Source organism: Pristiophorus japonicus, chromosome 7 (genome assembly GCF_044704955.1).
Source record: "Pristiophorus japonicus isolate sPriJap1 chromosome 7, sPriJap1.hap1, whole genome shotgun sequence".
Taxonomy (NCBI): Eukaryota; Metazoa; Chordata; class Chondrichthyes; family Pristiophoridae; genus Pristiophorus; species Pristiophorus japonicus.
In genome coordinates, this window is record NC_091983.1 from 72,216,865 (window position 1) to 72,230,023 (window position 13,159).

The 13,159-nt window shown below is 41.9% G+C and overlaps 1 protein-coding gene across 1 annotated transcript in view; it reads left to right on the forward strand.

Annotated features, from left to right (window-relative positions):
* LOC139266589 (adhesion G-protein coupled receptor F3-like) overlaps positions 1-13,159 on the forward strand; it is an 85,123-nt gene that overhangs the window by 36,229 nt on the left and 35,735 nt on the right. Inside the window, exons 9-12 of the mRNA XM_070884185.1 lie at positions 274-419; positions 1,617-1,835; positions 10,291-10,506; positions 12,093-12,239. Of these exons, the coding sequence (XP_070740286.1) occupies positions 274-419; positions 1,617-1,835; positions 10,291-10,506; positions 12,093-12,239 (728 nt within the window). The remainder of the gene's footprint in view (positions 1-273; positions 420-1,616; positions 1,836-10,290; positions 10,507-12,092; positions 12,240-13,159) is intronic.

A 13,159-nucleotide genomic window follows, 5' to 3' on the forward strand; every position in this document is an offset into this window, starting at 1 on the left:
ATTTTTATTAGTCAGAGCACCCATGGCGGATGCTCCAGCCAGTGGACCATTAAAATTGCCTCAGAGTCCTATCTGAGCAATAGTACTCCGATTTACATATCTCAATGTGGCGTCCGCCTGAGCCAAGTGGGCACCACAGCTTCCCAGTGTTAAACCAGTTCTGCCCAGTTTCCATCAGGCAGAGGAAGGTAAAATCCTCTCCTTTAAGTTCTCTTAATCATAAATATGTTTGGTTGAAAAGACAGTCACCATTTGTATTTTATATTGAACTAGAAATGGAAGCATCGTAGTGGACTATAATCTTATAGCCAATGGAGAATTAAGCTCAAAAGTTCTCAGCAGCCAAGTCAATGATGCAGCTTCTCTGATCAATCAGATTTATAAAGTGGATTTAAATTCCTTTCATACGATGACATATGGTAAGCAGTTTATGATACAAATATTGAAAACAGAACTGTAATATCAAAAATTGATACTCACAAGTATTCAGTGGATGTTAACTGACTGTTATTTCTATATAACCCATCAATTATTCCACTAAGATGTGTACAAACACGAGAATAAAATCTCTACTACTATTTTGAAGTTGCAGTGTCTAAGCATGAAACTTGCTGTGAATTTAAACTGAGCTGTGCCAAGTCAAATAATGGATTTCCTTCTGGGGCTACCATTGCTCCTGTGCTTTGAGGAGGAGAATGAGGAGGACATGAAGGAGGAAAGGATGGAAGTCAGACGAGTGTGGCAGCATGGACGGAGGCAACACCTGGCCCACAGGTATCAACACTACAGGATGACCTATCTGGATTTTTCTGCTAGGCAGTATCCAAGAAGGTTGCATTTTCCTCTGGCACAACGATGGAGATATGCCAGATATCGGAACCTAACTTGCAGTCTCTTTCCACCAGGGCTTTATTTGTTCGATGAATTGACGTGAACAGAAAAAATCCAGATAGCTCATCCTGTAGTGTGAATACCTGTGGGCCAGGTGTTGTCTCTGTCCAATTCATCCTCTCAGGGTTCTCATCTTTTATTCTCCACCTCTGGTTTTAATTCATCCAGATCTACTTGAGTTGTTCCACTTGTTTTCATTTGTTACAGTAAACTTCTCTTCTCCCACTATGTACAATTTCCCATATCTGTTAATTCTGAATATAAAGATCCTAAATTATTTGAACATCAGCTTCTCTTTATTCTTTAAGTTTCTTATTCTTTGCATATGCTTCTTCTCTGACCTCGAAAGTTTTATATACTAGAAGTACTTTTAAGACTTTTAAGTATTTGAGGTCCAGTGCGAGCTTGGCTCTGTTAGTAGCACTCTCACCTCGGTATCAGTGGGATTTGGACACACAATCTAGGTTGTAATTTCAATGCATTTCTTACAGATTGTAGCATTATTGGAGGTTCCAGTTTTCAGATGAGACATTAAACTGCTCAGGTGGATGTAAAAATCTCAAGGCAGGGAGATCTCCCGTGTCTTGGTGACCATTCCTCTCTCAACCAACACCACCAGAAACAAATAATCTAGACATTCATTCATTTGTTTTGTGTGGGACCTTACTGTGTGTAAATTGGCTGCTGTGTTTGCCTATGTAATATAAGTGACAACTTTCCTTTAGGATTTGTGAAGATGAAAATCTCTCCTTCAACGATTTTTTATAACAAACCTATAACTATAACATGTACCATTGAAGAATCTTTAGAAAAAGTATTGTGGTTCATCACAGCAACTAAAGATGCTGAAGAAGCACTCATTTCAAAACGACATTATACCTATAAACAAGATGCTCATCGATCTGAATCCAAACTTAAAATAAAGGCAACTTCGATTTGGAAAGGTAAGTCCAATTGCAATAAGATTACAGCAATGTAGAAATCATTAAATGTATAAGATTATGAGGGGGCTTGACAAGCTGGATGCAGAGAGGATGTTTCCACTGATGGGGGAGACTAGAACTTGAGGGCATAATCTTAGAATAAAGGGCCGCCCATTTAAAACTGAGATGAGGAGTCATTTCTTCTCTTAGAGGGTTGTTAACCTGTGGAATTCGCTGCCTCAGAGAGCTGTGGAAGCTGGGATATTGAATAAATTTAAGACAGAAGTAGACAGTTTCTTAAACGATAAGGGGATAAGAGGTTATGGGGAGCGGGTGGGAAAGTGAAGCTGAGTCCATGATCAGATCAGCCATGATCTTATTGAATGGCGGAGCAGGCTCAAGGGGCCGTATGTCCTACTCCTGCTCCTATTTCTTATATTCTTATTAATCACACCACTGAAATACAATTGATATCTCCAAGATCCTATGCAATACGTTGTTCCATCTGTTGCAGCTTTTGGGCACTGAATGCTATTTTGTTTTAACAAATAGATTTTGTCTGTCATTTTTGCAAGATGTTCATTTTAAGATTGTTTCTGAATCTTCGTAGAAAACTCTTACAAGTCAACAAGATTTCCTTCTCACACTCAGAAAGCTAGGTAGTAAATAGAAATGAGGTAACAGCAAAATAAAATATATATTCTGGAAATCTTAAGTAGAAACAAAACTACTGAGTAAGCAGGATTTCCACCGCACTACTGGTGAAGTTACGGCAGCAGGGCAGGAACAGTTCCAAAGAAATTCGTGGCCATTGTTTCAGGTACAACCCAACTTCTTGGAAAAGTGCCATAAAGATGCGTCCCTTGCCAGAGTGAATCTAGGCTGTCCACCAGTCCCAAGATGCTGGAAAGTCCAGCAAATGCTGATGTGTCCAGGGGGTTGCCAGCAATCCACTGGAAGGAAGCTGGAATATAAAAAATCTTCTTCCTCTTTGGGGTGCAAGCATGATCCAGGTAGCGACACCCAGGGCAGCTCCACAAACAACTGCTGCTGATCATCCCAGCTTCTCCCTTCTTGTTCCCAGAGCACCATTCCTTTTTTACTTCCTCCATGACTTTCAATTCTTCACCCTTTGCACTTTTTTCATTCCCTTCGCCTTTTCCTCCCCTTCATTCTTCCCGCCCTTTTGCCATCCCTTTTCCTCTTGTTCTTGCTCTCTTCTCCTCCCCACCCCTGCCTCCCGTTTCTGATACATGGGTTGTTCAAGACCCTTTCAATGTTACTAACATTATAAATCCAAGGACTATAACACATTAAAACACAACATGCATTTATGTAATGCCTTTAATGTAGGAAACTATCTCAAAGTGTTTCAGAGAAGCGTAATCAGACAAAAAAGTTATCCTGAGCCAAAGAAGGAGATGTTAGGATGGATGCCCAAACAGCGGTGGATTTTAACAAGGGTTTAAAGCAGGAGAGGGTGATGGAGAGGCGGAGAGGTTTAAGGATGGAATTGCGAACTATTGAGATTAGACAGCTAAATGCACGGCCACCAATAGTGGGATGAAAGGAGTGAGGGATGCACAAGAGGCTAGACTTGGAGGAACACAAAAATGTCAGAGAGTTGTACAGCTAGAGAAGGTTAGGGAAGAGCATGAACTGATAAGTGAGCGGGATTTAGTGTGGGATAGGACAAGGGCAGATGGGCTTTGGGATGAACTCAACTTTATGGAGGGTGGAGGATAGGAGGCCAGCCAGGAGAGTATTGGAATAGTCAAGTCAGGAGGTGACAAAGCCATGGATAAGGGTTTCAGCAGCAGACAGAGTGAGGCAGGGGTCTTTGTGTTGGAGAGGCTCTGGGGTCGGAAGCTTAGCTCAGGGTCAAATAGTAATCTGGTCTAGTTCAACCTGAGATAGTGACGGGAGATAGAATTGGTGGCAAAGGAGCTGAAGGTGCTAACTTCAGTCTTCCCAATGTCTAACTGGAGGAAATTGCAGCTCATCCTGGACAGAATATTGGACAACACAAAGGCAGTGGAAGGGTCGAGAGTATGGTGAAGAGATAGAGCTGGGTTTTGTTAATGTACGTATGGAATCTGACCACCACATCTTTGGATGATTCTTCCAAAGGGCAGCATAGAGATGAAGAACGAAGAAAGATCCTTGGAGGTCTCCAGAGGTAATGGTACAGGGAAGAGGAGAGAAGGCATATGCTGGATATGTTTTGGCTATGACTAAATAGGCAAGAATGGAAGCAAACAAGGAAAATCCCACTGAGCTGGGCAATGGAGGAGTGGCATTAGACGCAATATGTTGGTAACTTTGGCTTAGTTCAAGTTAGCATGAGAGTCCCAGTTGGAAATATCTGGTAATACTAGTTTGTATGATTTTTTTATTTGTGTCTAGGATTTCTCAGCATGGTAGGATTAACCCTTTTAATCATTCTCTGACTGAAAGGGCCAGGGGAATAAGATCGGAGGAGTGATAGGAGGCTGTGGGAGGGAGATAGGAGGTCAGGCGGGAGTGGTGGGGAAATAAGAGGCCGGGAGGAAGATAGGAAGATGGGGGTGCAAATCGGAGGCTGGGTTCAGGGAGAACGGTGGCAATTGAGGGGGTGAGCAGTTCGACTCAACTCCACATTAAAGTAAGTATGTTTTTAAAACTTACCTTGTTGATGACAGACAGCAGGAAGGTTTGATTTTCTTGAGGAAAAACAAGTGAGGGCTTCAAACAGGTTTTATTTGAAGTTGCAAATGGCCTAATTTCTGTTTCAGGAGTGGGCAGTGCACAATGATTTTTTCTCCTTTCCCAATATGGTGGGCGGCACACTTCATAACTCAACAAAAATATATCCCAATGAGAAGGAAAGACTGTAAGAGAAGGAATAACCATCCATGGCTAACTAAGTAAATAAGAGATGGTATCAAATTGAAAACAAAGGCATACAATGTTGCCAAGACTAATGGGAGGCCAGAGGATTGGGACATTTTTAAAAGCCAACAGAGAACGACTAAAAAAATGATTAAGAGAGGGAAGATAGATTATGAAAATAAACTAGCACGAAATATAAAAACAGATAGTAAGAGTTTCTACAGGTACATTAAAAAGAAAAGAGTGGCCAAAGTACATATTGGTCCCCTGGAGGATGAGACTGGGGAATTAATAATGGAAAACAGGGAAATGGCAGAGACATTTAACAAATATTTTGTATCAGTCTTCACATTAGAAGACACTAAAAACATCCCAATAGTGGATAATCAAGGGGCTATAGGAAGGGAGGAACTTAATACAATCACTATCATTAATGAAGTATACTAGGTAAAATAATGGGACTAAAGGCGGGCAAGTCCCCTGGACCTGATGGCTTATATCCTAGAGTCTTAAGAGAAGTGGCTGCAGAGATAGTGGATGCATTGGTTGTAATCTACCAAAATTCTCTAGATTCTGGAGTGGTCCCAGCGGATTGGAAAACCGCAAATGTAACATAGAAACATAGAAAATAGGTGCAGGAGCAGGCCATTCGGCCCTACGAGCCTGCACCGCCATTCAATATGATCATGGCTGATCATGCAACTTCAGTACCCCACTCCCGCCTTCTCTCCATACCCCCTGATCCCCTTAGCCGTAAGGGCCACATCTAACTCCCTCTTGAATATATCCAACGAACTGGACTCAACAACTTTCTGTGGTAGAGAATTCCACAGGTTCACCACTCTCTGGGTGAAAAAATTTCTACTCATCTCAGTCCTAAATGGCTTACCCTTTATCCTTAGACTGTGACCTCTGGTTCTGGACTTCCCCGACATTGGGAACATTCTTCCTGCATCTAACCTGTCCAGTCCCGTCATAATTTTATATGTTTCTATGAGATCCCCTCTCATTCTTCTAAATTCCAGTATAAGCCTAGCCGATCCAGTCTTTCTTCATATGTCAGTCCTGCCATCCCGGGAATTAGTCTGGTGAACCTTCGCTGAACTCCCTCAATAGCAAGCATGTCCTTCCTCAGATTAGGAGACCAAAACTGCACACAATACTCAAGGTGTGGTCTCACCAAGGCCTTGTACAACTGCAGTAAGACTTCCCTGCTCCTATACTCAAACCCTCTCGCTATGAAGGCCAACATGCCATTTGCTTTCTTTACTGCCTGCTGTACCTGCATGCCTACCTTTAGTGACTGATGTACCATGACAACCAGGCCTCATTGCACCTCTCCTTTCACTAATCTATCACCATTCAGATAATAATCTGCCTTCCTGTTTTTGCCAACAAAGTGGATAACCTCACATTTATCCACATTATACTGCATGCATTTGCCCACTCACCTAACCTGTCCAAGTCACCCTGCAGCCTCTTAGCATCCTCCTCACAGCTCACATTGCCACCCAGCTTAGTATCATCTGCAAACTTGGAGACATTACATTCAATTCCTTCGTCCAAATCATTAAAGTATATTGTGAATAGCTGGGGTCCCAGCACTGAACATTGCGGCACCCCACTAGTCACGTTTTTGCTGTTGAGGGAGTGCAGCAAAGGTTCACCAGACTGATTCCCGGGATGGCAGGACTGACATATGAGGAGAGACTGGATTGATTGGCCCTGTATTCACTGGAGTTTAGAAGGATGAGAGGGGATCTCATAGAAACATATAAAATTCTGGACAGGTTAGATGCAGGAAGAATGTTCCCGATGTTGCGGAAGTCCAGAACCAGGGGACACCAGGGGACACAGTCTAAGGATAAGGGGTAAGCCATTTAGGACCGAGATGAGGAGAAACTTCTTCACTCAGAAAGTTGTTAACCTGTGGAATTCCCTACCGCAGAGAGTTGTTGATGCCAGTTCGTTGGATATATTCAAGAGGGAGTTAGATATGGCCCTTATGGCTACAGGGACCAAGGGGTATGGAGAGAAAGCAGGAAAGGGGTACTGAGGTGATGATCAGCCATGATCTTATTGAATGGTGGTGCAGGCTCGAAGGGCCGAATGGCCTACTCCTGCATCTATTTTCTATGTTTCTCTATCACTGCCTGCCATTCTGAAAAGGATCAGTTTATTCCCACACTTTGCTTCCTGTCTGCCAACCAGTTCTCTATCCACAACAATACATTACCCCCAATACCATGTGCCTTAATTTTGCACATTAATCTCTTGTGTGGGACCTTGTCAAAAGCCTTTTGAAAGTCCAAATACACCACATCCACTGGTTCTCCCTTATCCACTCTACTTGTTACTTCCTCAAAAAACTAGAAGATTTGTCAAGCATGATTTCCCTTTCATAAATCCATGCTGACTTGGACCAATCCTGTCACTGCTTTCCAAATGCGCTGCTATTACATCTTTAATAATTGATTCCAGCACTTTCCCCACCACCGATGTCAGGCTAGCCGGTCTATAATTCCCCGTTTTCTCTCTCCCTCCTTTTTAAAAAGTTGGGTTACATTAGCTACCCTCCAATCCATAGGTACTGGAAATTTGGAAAATGACAACCAATGCATCTACTATTTCTAGGGTCGCTTCCTTAAGTACTCTGGGATGCAGGCAATCAGGCCCTGGGGATTTATCGGCCTTCAGTCCCATCAGTTTCTCAAACACTATTTCCTGGCTAATAAGGATTTCCCTCAGTTCCTCCTTCTCGCTCGACCCTCGGTCCCCTAGTATTTTCGGGAGGTTATTCATAGCTTCTTTAGTGAAGACAGAACCAAAGTATTTGTTCAATTGGTCTGCCATTTCCTTGTTCCCCATTATGAATTCACCTGATTGTGACTGCAAGGAACCTACATTAGTCCTCACTAATCTTTTTCTCTTCACATATCTATAGAAGCTTTTACAGTCAGCTTTTATGTTCTCTGCAAGCTTACTCTCATACTCTATTTTCCTCCTTCTAATTAAACCCTTAGTCTTCCTCTGCTGAATTCTAAATTTTTCCCCATTCCTCAGGTTTGCAGCTTTTTCTGGCCAATTTATATGCCTCTTTCTTGGATTTAACACTATCCCTAATTTCCCTTGTTCGCCACAGTTGAGCCACCTTCTCCGTTTTATTTTTACGCCAGACAGGGATGTACAATAGTTGAAATTCATCCATGTGATCTTTAAATGAAGGCCATTGCTTATCCACCGTCAACCCTTTAAGTACCATTCGCCAGTCGATCCTAGCCAAATCACGCCTCTTACCATCGAAGTTTCCTTTCTTTAAGTTCAGGACCCTAGTCTCTGAATTAACTGTGTCACTCTCCATCTTAATGAAGAATTCTACCATATTATGGTGACTCTTCCCCAAGGGGCCACGCACAACCAGATTGCTAATTAATCCTCTCTCGTTACACAAGACCCAGTCTAGGATGCTCTCTAGTTGGTTCCTCGACATATTGGTCTAGAAAACCATCCTTTATACACTCCAGGAAATCCTCCTCCACAGTATTCCTACCAGTTTGGTTAGCGCAATCAATATGTAGGTTAAAGTCACTCAAGATAACTGCTATATCCTTATTGCACGTGTCCCTAAGTTCCTGTTTGATGCCATCTCCAACCTCCCTACTACTGTTTGGTGGTCTGTACACAACTCCCACTAACATTTTCTTCCCTTTGGTGTTTCGCAGCTTTACCCATATGGATTCCACATCATCCAAGCTAATGTCCTTCCTTATTATTGCTTTAACCTCCTCTTTAACCATTAACGCTACCCCACCTCCTTTTCCTTCCTGTCTATCCTTCCTGAATATTGAATACCCCTGGATGTTGAGTTCCCAGCCTTGGTTACCCTATCTAAAAAAGGAGGCAGACAAAAAAGCAGGAAACTATAGACCAGTTAGCCTAACATCTGTTGTTGGGAAAATGCTGGAATCTATTATTAAGGAAGCAGTAGCAAGACATTTGGAAAAGCATGATTTAATCAAGCAGAGTCAGTATGGTTTTATGAATGGGAAATCATGTTTGACAAATTTGCTGGAGTTCTTTGAGGATGTAATGAGCAGGGTGGATAAGGGGGAACCAGTGGATGTGGTGTATTTGGATTTCTAGAAGGCATTCGATGAGGTGTCACATAAGGGGTTACTGCACAAGATAAAAGCTCATGGGGTTGGGGGTAAAATATTAGCATGGATAGAGGATTGGCTAACTAACAGAAAACAGAGAGTGGGGATAAATGGGTCATTTTCCGGTTGGCAAACAGTGACTAGTGGGGTGTGGCAGGGATCGGTGCTGGGTCCTCAACTATTTACAATCTATATTAATGACTTGGATGAAGGGACCGAGTGTAAAGTAGCCAAGTTTGCTGATGATACAAAGATGGTAGGGAGGACACAAAAATCAAGCTAAGTGAGTGGGCAAAAATTTGGCAGTTGGAGTATAATGTGGGAAAAATGTGAGGTTATCCACTTTGGTAGAAAAAATAGGAAAGCAAATTATAATTTAAATTGAGAAAAATTGCAAAGTGCTGCAGTACAGAGAGACCTGGTGTTCCTTATGCATGAAACACAAAAAGTTAGTATGCGGGTACAGCAAGTAATCAGGAAGGCAAATGGAATGCTGGCCTTTATTGCAAGGGGGAATAGAGTATAAAAGCAAAGAAGTCCTGCTACAACTGTACAGGGTATTGGTGAGGCCACACCTGGAGTACTGCGTACAGTTTGGTCTCCGTATTTAAGGAAGGATATACTTGCATTGGAGGCTGTTCAGAGAAGGTTCACTAGGTTGATTCAGAGATGAGGGGGTTGCCTTATGAGGATAGGTTGAGTAGGTTGGACCTATACTCATTGGAGTTCAGAAGAATGAGAGGTGATCTTATTGAAACTTATAAGATAATGAGAGGACTCGACAAGGTGGATGTAGAGAGGATATTTCCATTCATAGGGGAAACTAAAACTAGGGGACATAGAATAAGGGGCTGCCCATTTAAAACTGAAATAAGGAGAAATTTCTTCTCTCAGAGGGTTGTAAATCTATGGAATTTCTCTGCCCCAGAGAGCTGTGGAGGCTGGGTCATTGAATATATTTAAGGCGGAGATAGATAGATTTTTGAACGATAAAGGAGTAAAGGGTTATGGGGAGCGGGCAGGGAAGTGGAGCTGAGTCCATGATCAGATCAGCCATGATCTTATTGCATTAAGGAGCAGGCTTGAGGGGCCAAATGGCCTACTCCTGCTCCTATTTCTTATGTTCTTATGTTCTGGCTGGTTATGTGTGCGCACTTCTGCCTACCATATTAGAGCCGTAGGAGGCCTGTTAGCGTCCGAAAAAAAGGCGCTGCAAAGCTGAATTTTGAAGCCCTATAGTCTACATTTGTTTCACAATTGTGTAGTATTTGAGTTTCAACATCAGCAGAATTTACATGTTACTATCAAGCTTACATGAGGATCACAAAATGAAAAGAGTAAGTTATTCCCAAAGAAGGATCGTCATATTCTAAGTTCTTGATGAGTATGTATCATTCATTCCATAGTTTTACTGAATGTGTTTTTTTGTTTTATATTGCATTGTGCAGGTACCTATTATTGTCGTTTTGCCTTTAAAAATGGAGTAATTATACATAATGCCGCTGGAGATCCAACCATTTTTCTTCTACCTGAGGAGATTATAACATTTCCATCACAATTCACACTGAGTAAAGCAGGTTTGAGATTAAATGTTGAAGTTAAATGTTGCATCAAGGATGATGGAGAAAAATACACTGTAAAATTCGGAGGAAATTTAAGCCAAGGTGCAAATATACTATTTTATGTTTTTCATAACTTTTCTTTACTGTCAAAATATAACAATACATCACACCTCTGTAATATTCTGATTTCTCACCTTAAATGAAAATGTTAAAATTCTTATATTTTGCAATCACTAAATCTTAATCATAAAAGTCTTCAGCGATTCACAATCTTCTTACTCCAAATAGGTACTATGGTGGACAAAGGTGTACTTTAAAAAGTGGTTGTTAAATGATTGATTGTGTGAATTTGGTTGGCAGAGTGAGATTTTCATTTGTTTAGCCCATTTACCTTGTATTTCCAACTTTATTGTCTCGAAAATCCACGGTAATTTTAGCCAGAAGCTGGACCAGGACCCAGTTATGCTTGGTCCCAGTCTTAACTTTGGGATTCCAAAGTTGGGTTGAAGCTTCCAACCCGCCCCAAACATGGCCATCGGTGTACGAAGTGGGAGGAGTGAGGGCTGGTCTGCTTGCAGAGACAAGGGTATTCTACATCAGGAATTCCCATGCCATGGTCATTCATACAAACCGAGTCCATCCAGGCTTATCTCCCTGACCTTCGACAGTGTGGAGCCCACCTGGATGTCCATCCCAGGATCATCAACCGGACCACTGAGTGTGCACTATGCCGCCACTGTCCAGGTTGGGCCAGACCCAATCACATTTCCCAGTGATTGGGGAAGTAAAATTGAACTCCAATGGTCTTTTGGGCAGCAACTCAGTGTTTCCAGTGCCACATATCTTTCTTCACCCCAGCTGATTTATAATGGCAATGCACTCCAGGCTCCTAGGGATTTTGAGGCCAATTTCTTGTGTCTATTACTAACACCTGAGGGAAATCAACCGTTCATTGTGTGTTACATGGAATAGTGCTCTTTTTATTATAATGCAGCCTATCTTCTGATTCAGCACTGGCAACGTCATTGGAAATCTGCTAGCTCATTACAAAAAATTGAAAATCAAGTGCAAAAATATTTTTCTCGCTATGGTTAGTTACTGAGCCACCACATTCCATTTCTCAGATGAGCAAGCATGCAGTTAACTCCTTCCAGGCCTCTCTATATCTCTTGCTACCTTAGATACAGATGTGTAAGAACAGCAACTTCTCATGTTGTTTGCCATCATTTTTTTATTTTTTATTTGTTCCTGGGCTGTGGGTGTCACTGACAAGGCCAGCATTTATTGCCCATCCCTAATTGCCCTCGAGAAGGTGGTGGTGAGCCGCCTTCTTGAAACACTGCAGTCCTTGTGGTGAAGGTTCTCCCACAGTGCTGTTAGGGAGGGAGTTCCATGATTTTGACCCAGCGACGATGAAGGAATGGTGATATACTTCCAAGTCAGGATGGTGTGTGACTTGGAGGGGAACTTGGAGGTGGTGGTGCTCCCATGCGCCTGCTGCCCTTGTCCTTCTAGGTGGTAGAGGTCGCGGGTTTGGGAGGTGCTGCCGAAGAAGCCTTGTGGGAAATGCTTAATGTCCACTTGCTGCCTGATATGAAGGCTTAGCATGGTAACTCGTCACGTGGGGGAATTGGAAGCTTGAACCAACATCATACACTACTGCAAGATATTAATTATATTTGTTTCAGATGGATTTTCAAATGTAAACGAGTCAAAGAAGTGTTGGAATTATACAATAAATAACAAGTTTGAAAACAGTACTAAGTATTATTGCATGTTTAAAAATTTAATGAATCAAAGCACATCTGGAATTATAGAGGTTGCTGTCCTAAATGGTAAGTAAAACCTTTATCTCCAGTAAAATGATCCTTATGTAATTTATAGTGCTAAGAGCAAAGAAAACTGTCCTACTCATTGATTTGCTGGACCATCTGTTGCAGAGAAGGTCTACTACAGTTTGTGGTCTTTCCTGCTACATCGATGCCTCGTCTAACCTAGGGTTTTTTGGTCTGCTTCCTTCCTGGCTGTTGGTCACTTTGAAATCCAGATGGGCATAGATCATCAGTCTTTGTCTCCAGAGTCTTTTAAATTCTCACCCAAGGGAGCCTGTTGTCAGGGAGGCTTCAATTAGTGTCAGGATGTCTCCCATGCACCTTCTTAATTTCCATATCACTTTGTGGTGTATGGAATCTGGTAGGGGATTGTCAAGTGCTCTGATCCTGAGGAAGTTCAACCTTTCCTGTTCAGCTGCCAGAGTTGAGGAACATCCTGTCTTCATGTTTGCCCAGGTCTTCTATTTCAAACTTCTTATTAGGGCGGTGAAATGTTCTAGATGCTGATGCTCTGGGGTTGGGGAGGGGGAGTGGAGAACAGTCCCTTTTGGGGATAAGGGAAAGACACAATTTCTCAAACCTTAGCTAATCATCCGTCTGCTTGGGTCTGTAATAGATGATTAATAGTCACATTGTTTCCTTTGTTATAATTTCTTAGCACATTGAATTACAGTTTCAACTCAACGTGATTACATTGTGCAGTTTTATCTTAATTATTAAATTGACATGTTTTGTATATTTTTGCATTTTTAACATGAGAAATTATGCCGAGCTATGTTGTACTCACTGTATTTTTTAAACCACATATGAAAATTAGAGTGGGTAAGGTATATGTTTTCTTTAAAAGATCAATGACTTGACAGCCAATTTTATAAGAGCCAGCTTAGCTCAGTTTGTAGCACTGACTTCTGAACCAGAAGGGT